At 41.2% G+C, this 8,838-nt stretch overlaps 1 protein-coding gene across 1 annotated transcript; it reads left to right on the top strand.

The window, feature by feature from the left end:
* The first annotated feature begins 4,349 nt into the window (after positions 1 to 4,349).
* On the top strand, positions 4,350 to 5,904 carry LOC120930910 (olfactory receptor 1G1-like). The gene has a single exon (XM_040342046.1). The coding sequence runs from the start codon at positions 4,894 to 4,896 to the stop codon at positions 5,836 to 5,838; it is 945 nt and encodes a 314-aa protein (XP_040197980.1). The 5' UTR covers positions 4,350 to 4,893; the 3' UTR covers positions 5,839 to 5,904.
* The last annotated feature ends 2,934 nt before the right edge of the window (positions 5,905 to 8,838 follow it).

Below are 8,838 nucleotides of genomic sequence, written 5' to 3'. Positions count from 1 at the left end.
ACCACCAGCTCACATAGAGCTTATGAATACACATAAAGCAATCAATAATTAAAAATAACTGGGGAATTCCACACATTACAATTTATTTTTATATTCAACCTGTCCCTGAAGAACAATTCTGCCAGGTAATCACCTCTTGTCCTAAGGGAGACAAAGCCTGGTTGTTCTCAAGGTATAAAATATCCCGGCTTATTTTCTCTGTGAGAGGTTTCTTCTCATTGCCAAAATTGAAGTCAGTGCTATTGTTGTGTAGAAATGTGTTTATATGCAACTGGAAATATTTAAAAGGTATATTTTATTTATTATTTGACAAGGGTTTGAACTGTTTTCTTATATCACTTACCATGGTGAATTTACTATTTTTTTTATACAGTAAAGAAAGACATGTTGAAAATACACATATCTTCTAGCTTCAGATTGAATAAGTATTCCACGCAACAAAAAGTTGCTGATTTGTGGAGATTAGCGCAAAGAGGAGCCAGTTTCCATCTTTGAAATGAAATGTACTCTCAGCTTCCATCTTGATAATTGTATTACCCTGCTCCAGGTTTTGCTATGCAGGCTAACATGGTTGTTTTTTCACATTTTACAGTAAACTTAAATCCCAGTTGAACCCTTAGTTGAAATTCACAAAATAAATTCCAGGCTTTCATTTAGTGGTAAATGGTAATGGATATCTGCTGATTTTTTATTTAAATTTTTTTATTATAAAAGGCAAACTGGACCAAAATAGTAAAAAAATATATATTTTTTAAAGTTAACTGTATATTTCTTGATACCACCATATCCTTCCACCAAAGAACAACCCAAAATAAATTATTTAGCTCCTGACGATTGCAGCAATACTACATATGTGTATGTTAGTAGTTGTTTGTACCCGTAGTAAATCCCAAAAACAATGGTTTTATCCTACCTATAACACACTGATACTAATTAAAAAAAAAAAAAAACGATGTCCAGAAAAAACACTTTTTTTTCCCCTGCAAGGAAAGAGAGAGATACAATTTATCTCTCTTCTCCATTCACAGACAAAGAAAACATAAAGGCAGGCTTCAGAGTGACTGATCACTGTGATAGCCAATCAGAGGCTATCACAGCGATCAGATAATCAGAAATCTCGAGTTCTGTGTCCCCATCATTAGTACGGGGCCCGGAGCTCACGGTGAGACCCCAGTCTCTGCGCTGGGAGCCCGCCGTACAGTGCGCTGCCAGCACAGAGGGAGATATGTGTATATGCAGCCTCACGTAAAAAAGCCCAGTGCAGCGAGGCATATTTTGTGTTACGTTGGTGTCAAGGGGTTAAATAGAGCAGTGTTTCTCAACTCCAGTCCTCAGGGCGCACCAACAGGTCATGTTTTCAGGATTTTCCTCAGATGAAACTGCTGTGGTAATTACTAAGGCAGTGAAACTGATAAAATCACCTGTGCAAAATAATGGAAAGCCTGAAGACAAGACCTGTTGGTGCGCCTTGAGGACTGGAGTTGAGAAACACTGAAATAGAGAATTCAAGTGGCCTTTAAATATTGATTTTGGAAAGCTAATTTTCATTTATTTGTTTCTACTTTTTTAATACAAATATTGGCTAATAATATATGCAGTATAAATAACAAATATAATATATGATAATTAGGAAGGATGGTAAAATAGTTGGAAACACACACGCACACATATATATATTGTATTTTTATATATATTTATATATATATATATATATATATATATATATATATATACAGAGCTTTTTTTCTCAGAAAATAGGTGCAGGAACTCAACCACGACCCCGTTCAAATTTCACAAACAGTAGAAGAGTATTAAAGGGGCATTAAATACCAGGATTGCATTACATACATATTGTAGAATTCAGGGGGTTACACACAGAGTGCAGAGCTGTCACTTGTAAACACAGAAACCAGACTTCTGTGTTTACAAGTGATTGTGGTGGGCAGGCACCAAAGGGTCTGAGCCAGAGGTGGTGGAACTGAGTTCCCCCAAGTTCCCCCTGAAAAAAAGCCCTGTATATATATATATATATATATATATATATATATATATATATATATATATAGTACAGACCAAAAGTTTGGACACATCTTTTCAAACAAAGAGTTTTCTTTATTTTCATGACTATGAAAATTGTAGATTCACACTGAAGGCATCAAAACTATGAATTAACACATGTGGAATTATACATAACAAAAAAGCGTGAAACAACTGAAAATATATTTCATATTCTAGGTTCTTCAAAGTAGCCACCTTTTGCAGCAGACACATCTCTAGAACTGGTAAGAGGAGACGGTGTGAATCAGGCCTTCATGGTAGAATATCTGCTAGGAAACCACTGCTAAAGAAAGGCAACAAGCAGAAGAGACTTGTTTGGGGTAAAGAACACAAGGAATGGACATTAGACCAGTGGAAATCTGGGCTTTGGTCTGATGAGTCCAAACTTGAGATCTTTGGTTCCAACCCCCGTGTCTTTGTGCGACGCAGAAAAGGTGAACGGATGGACTCTACATGCCTGGTTCCCACCGTGAAGCATGGAGGAGGAGGTGGGATGGTGTGGGGGTGCTTTGCTGGTGACACTGTTGGGGATTTAATCAAAATTGAAGGCATACTGAACCAGCATGGCTACCACAGCATCTTGCAGCGGCATGCTATTCCATCCGGTTTGCGTTTAGTTGGACCATCATTTATTTTTCAACAGGACAATGACCCCAAACACACCTCCAGGCTGTGTAAGGGCTATTAGACCAAGAAGGAGTGTGATGGGGTGCTGCGCCAGGTGACTACCTCTTAAAGCTCAGCAAGAGAATGCCAAGAGTGTGCCAAGCAGTAATCAAAGCAAAAGGTGGCTACTTTGAAGAACCTAGAATATGAAATATATTTTCAGTTGTTTCACACTTTTTTGTTATGTATAATTCCACATGTGTTAATTCATAGTTTTGATGCCTTCAGTGTGAATCTACAATTTTCATAGTCATGAAAATAAAGAAAACTCTTTGAATGAGAAGGTGTGTCCAAACTTTTGGTCTGTACTGTATATATGTATATATATATATATATATATATATATATATATATATATATATATATATATATATATATATATATAATATCATATATGCTGATAATTTACAATAAAAAAAAACAAGCTATTTGACCTAATTTGTAAAATGTTATTTGTGGATCCATAATTTTAAACAAGGTTTTTGTTGTTTATACAATAATATACATTTTTTTTTTTTTTTTTTTTTATCCCAGTTCCATACCTTGCTCCCTTCATATATGGCTATTTGGGATCTTAATATTATTACTCCAAAACAATAGGACAGATGGTTTACTCTAACTCATAAATCGATTTATCCTATCATTGGTGATACCTGTTACCGATGCAACACAGTCAAGGGGACTATGACACAGTCACACATTTAGGCCCAGATTCTCAAAGGGCTTACGACGGCGCAACGCCATGTACAGCGTCGTAAATCCTAATCTGGGCCGTCGTATCTATGCGACTGATTCTTAGAATCAATTACGTATAGATAACCATTAGATCCGACAGGCGTAAGGCTCTTACGCCGTCGGATCTTAAATGCAATTTTTTTTTGTCCGCTAGGTGTTGTCTCCGTCGTTTTCCCCGTCGAGTATGCAAATTAGCTAGATACGCGAATTCCCGAACGTAAGCGCGGCCGACGCAGTAAAGTTACGACGTTTACGTTAGGCTTGTCCCGGCGTAAAGTTGCCCCTGCTATATGAGGCGCAACCAATGTTAAGTATGGCCGTCGTTCCCGCGTCGAAATTTGAAAAGTTACGTCGTTTGCGTAAGTCGTCCGTGAATGGGGCTGGACGACATTTACGTTCACGTCGAAAACAATGACGTCCTTGCGACGTCATTTGGAGCAATGCACCCTGGGATTTTTTACGGACTGCGCATGCGCAGTTCGTTCGGCGTGGGGACGTGCTTCATTTAAATGAAACACGCCCCCTACCCGCCGAATTTGAATTACGCGGCCTTACGCCGCGTGATTTACGCTGCCGCAACTTTACACGCAAGTGCTTTGTGAATAAAGCACTTGCATGAAAAACTTGCGGCGGCGTAACGTAAATCACATACGTTACGCCGCCACAGAGATACGCCCGATCTACGAGAATCTGGGCCTTAGTGTGCAGAGGTTCCTAATCTCTACTGTAAAATAACGGTGATCCAAATTAACAATACAGTGGAACCTCGTATTGCGGTTAACAAGCGTTTCACAATACGAGCACTGTAATTGAAAAAATCCGAACTCGGTTTGCGAGTGTTGTCTTGCAAAACAAGCAGAATTAAGGCCAAATCGCTGTGCAGTACCGCGTTTGGCCTGAGGTGGGGGGGCGCCGGAGCCAAGCGGAACTGAACGGCGCCAATTGCAGCCAATCTGCGCCGTTCGGAAATGCTTGAAAGACGCGGAAATATAAGAAAAAAGTAAGTTACGGCGGCGTAGTGTATCTTATATACGCTGCGCCCGACACAAATATGCGCCGAGGTACGTGAATCTGCCCCATCATCTGTTATTGCTCTGACTTCCCATGTCGCAGGAAGAAAGCTGGCTTATCCACCCCCGCATTATTATATATTCATAGTCTTCTAACCAGGATAAAAGGGTACACGTCATTCAATTTCCCTGCTGTGCAATAGCTTGACTGCGGTTCTCCGAGCATTGCCCAAAGGTTCTGTACTTGGTGATGATCCAACTGTGCCATCTTATGGACTGACACCAATTATTATGGATTTACATGTCACCATGTTGTCAATGCCACAATTACAGTAATGGCAAGATGTTTTATATGCTAGGTACTACATTTTTGTTGGAATAACCCAATTCACAATGTTTTTCTTAATTAGGAAGCCAAATACACATGAATCCAGAGTACAGTCTAATGGATAATAGTACCCATGACTTTCACTTAACAGCATTTGCCAACACTAAGGAAAACCACCTCGTTCTCTTCTTTGTATTTCTATTGCTGTATTTAACTGGTATAGTGGGAAATATCATCATAGTTACCTCCGTGATCATTGATGCCCGTCTGCACACTCCTATGTACATCTTCCTTTGTAATCTGTCTACTGTGGATATGATTTTCAATTCATCAACTCTGCCAAAACTGATGGACATTCTACTTTTTGGGAATGACTCCATATCACTCACACAATGTTTCACACAACTTTATTTTTACATGTTGGCAGCCAGCACAGAGGACATTCTGCTGTCATTGATGGCCTACGATCGATATGTGGCTGTCTGCAAACCTTTACACTATCACATGATCATGAATAAGGCAAAAAATGTCTTTCTGTTACTCGGCACCTGGGCAATTGGATGTCTCAACTCTTTGTTTTTAACTCTTTCCATGTACCAGTTGGATCTCTGTCCTGTTAAAAAAATCCAGCATTTCTTCTGTGACATTAAAGCTCTAGCCAAGATAACTTGTAGCCAAACACAGTTTTATATACTGCTCTACATTGAAAGTGTTGTCCTTGGGCTCTTTCCATTTGTACTCAGCCTAACCTCCTACATTAAGATAATTGTTATCATACTTGGCATTAGGTCCACCAGTGGCAGGAAAAAGGCCTTCTCTACCTGCACATCCCACCTTGCTGTGTTAATTATCTTCTATGGTGTTGCTTTATGTATGTATGTGAAACCTCCATCAGTTGACTTTGAGAAGCAAGACTTGGTATTCTCCATAATGTATACAGCAGTGACCCCCATGCTTAATCCATTAATATATAGTCTGAGGAATAAAGAGGTCAAATCGGCTCTGATGAGGATTTTCAGAGTGAAGAAAAATGACATGTGACATTTTTTGTATCTATTTTTGAAGTCACTTTGGGCGGGGGGCTTGTGGAACCCAGCGTACCTTAGAACAGTGTTTCCCAACTCCAGTCCTCAAGGCACACCAACAGGTCATGTTTTCAGGCTTTCCATTATTTTGCACAGGTGATTTGATCAGTTTCACTGCCTTAGTAATTACCACAGCCGTTTCATCTGAGGGAAATCCTGAAAACATGACCTTTTGGTGTGCCTTGAGGACTGGAGTTGGGAAACACTGCCTTAGAGAGCTTTTGAAACTCCTTTTCCAGCTTCCCCGGCCCCTCCTATGTGTAAGTTACCCTGTGTCTATTAGGGGCACAGGGTGACCGAGAACTCCAGTCTGATCTGCATTAATCAGATTTAACGTACAACCACACCGCACTCAGCATTTCCTTTTACCCTTGTTATTCTGGGTCTTATATGTGTGGTTTGTGTTGAAAGAATGAAGGGACTCTTTCACTTTGGACAGTAATATCTCTAAACAATATCCCTCAAGAAAATATGAAGATAAATTCCACCTTTCAAACAGCTGGAATATTGTATGAGCTTGGTTTTTATAAGATCGTTGTATACTTTTTACTAGATCGTTTGAGGTGTGTCTGTATCCCATTGTTCTATTGTTTGTGTCTGCCTTGGGAGCAAAGTATTATGGGATGTATATGCTTATGTGGATTGGCTTACATGTTAATAAAACCATTGTCAGCATGTAGACTGAGGACAGGGTGGAGGGAGGGGGGAATTCCTCCAACAGCCCTGCGTGCTGATAAGACGGTCTACTGTTGGAAAGTTGAATACACCTATGTGTCTCTTGTTACTGAATGTAGTTTAACCCGCCTCTGTGTCATAATGCAAAGAAGGGGGGATGGTCCTCTGGGTGTATATGTCTGTGTTTCAATACACAGTCAAAAAGCTGTACACAAACTGAATAAGCAATAGTACAGTTCAGAGGCACAGGTTCAGAGCTGACCGGAACCACACTTTAGAGACCATTGATAGAGGAGAATGTTTAAGTAGAGAGAAGTAAATTCTCAAGTAAGTGCCATGAATGAAAGATAATAATGCTTCAATGTGCAATCAAAAACAATAATGAAAACTAAAAAGTGAATAGATCAATCTCTGCAGCAATGCTGGCAGCAATCATACATCTATTTCCCAAAGACAACCTCTGGATATGATGCTGAGCACGTGCACTCAGCTTCTTTGGTCGGCCATGACGAGGCCTATTCTGAGTGGAACCTGTCCTGGTAAACCCCTGTATGGTCTTGGCCATCGTACTGCAGTTCAGTTTCAGGGTCTTGGAAATCTTCTTATAGCCTAGGCCATCTTTATGTAGAGCAACAATTCTTTTTTTTCAGATCCTCAGAGAGTTCTTTGCCATGAGGTGCCATGTTGAACTTCCAGTGACCAGTATGAGAGAGTGAGAGCGATAACACCAAATTTAACACACCTGCTATCCATTCACACCTGAGACCTTGTAACACTAATAAGTCACATGACACTGGGGAGGGAAAAGGGCTAACTGTGACCAATTTGGACATTTTCGCTTAGGGGTGTACTCACTTTTGTTGTCAGCGGTTTAGACAATAATGGTGTGTTGAGTTATTTTGAGGGGACAGCAAATTTACACTGTTATACAAGCTGTACACTCACTACTTTACATTGTAGCAAAGCGTCCATTTCTTTAGTGTTGTCACATGAAAAGTTCTAATAAAATATTTACAAAAATGTGAGGAGTGTACTCACTTTTGTGACATACTGTACATTCTAAATACTACACAATACTGTCAATTACTGAAACTTTTGTATAGAACCTATATGGTCTGTATTGATATCTGCCATCAGCCTGAAAAAACTGTGCTGGTATTCTTAACGCGTTTTACGAGTTAAAAAAGTCGCTTCCTCAGGAGAAGGACGGAGAATATAGTTGTGGCCAAATTCCACCTTGTCTGGTGGACACAGCTGGTGACAGATCGAGCCGCACACGGCCTCTAGTGCGCCCACGAGGCCTGTGACTGGGTGCTCCTGCACGGCTGTTATTTGACTATAGGCCAGGCGGGAGGTAGTTAAAAAATGTGATTGATTGTATGTATGTATTCATAACTCAAAAAAGTCCCTTCTATTGATTTCACCCTTCTTCAAACCTCCCTTTTGCTCACAAGGGACTATTGGATTTATAGTTTGCACAGAGCAGTGTACATGACCAGGACCAGGGGAGGGCTGGCAGCCTTGGGCCTGGGGGGCAAGTCCAGTCAAGTGGCCCATAGAGCGTGGAAAAGTGATGGATCGAGGAAAACAGTCTAAGATTTTTCATGATCACAAGAGTCCGCACAGAGGCCCCCCTTACATCAGAGTCCACACAAAGGCTCCCCTTACATCAGAGTCCGCACAAAGGCCCCCCTTACATCAGAGTCCGCACAGAGGCCCCCCTTACATCAGAGTCCACACAAAGGCTCCCCTTACATCAGAGTCCGCACAGAGGCTCCCCTTACATCAGAGTCCGCACAGACCCCATATACATGAGAGTCCGCACAGACCCCATATACATCAGATCTGATGTAAGGGGTGTTCTGGGAAACTTGATTTAAGGGTGCATGCTGTGGACCATTGTGTAAAGAGGGTCTCTGCTCACCAAAGTCTGCCCCTTCCCTTTAACAAAGTCTACAGAGCACCCCTTTTTATACACTGGGAGACAGGAGAGACTAGAGAGGGTGAGCTTACCAGGATGGAGGCTGAGGCAAAGGCAGGCTGTCTGATGCTTTTTTGGGTTCAAACTTCCTGTCCAGTGCCCACACATGCCCGGGGATTGTGGGCAGGGCAGACTCAGAAGGAGGAGGAGAAGATGAGCTCTATCTCTCCTTGTGTCTGTGCAGAGAGAGAAGGGGATGTCAGCGCTGGTGTGCGCTGAGGCTGAGCTATGTGTGAGACGAGACATAGCTCAGCTCTGCAGCCATCTACCTCGGAGCTGACACAGGCACGGCTGCACAGG

Source organism: Rana temporaria, chromosome 3 (genome assembly GCF_905171775.1).
Source record: "Rana temporaria chromosome 3, aRanTem1.1, whole genome shotgun sequence".
In the NCBI taxonomy this organism is placed as follows: domain Eukaryota; kingdom Metazoa; phylum Chordata; class Amphibia; order Anura; family Ranidae; genus Rana; species Rana temporaria.
The sequence above is the reverse complement of the archived record's forward strand: the minus strand, read 5'-3'. Positions and strand labels throughout refer to the sequence as shown.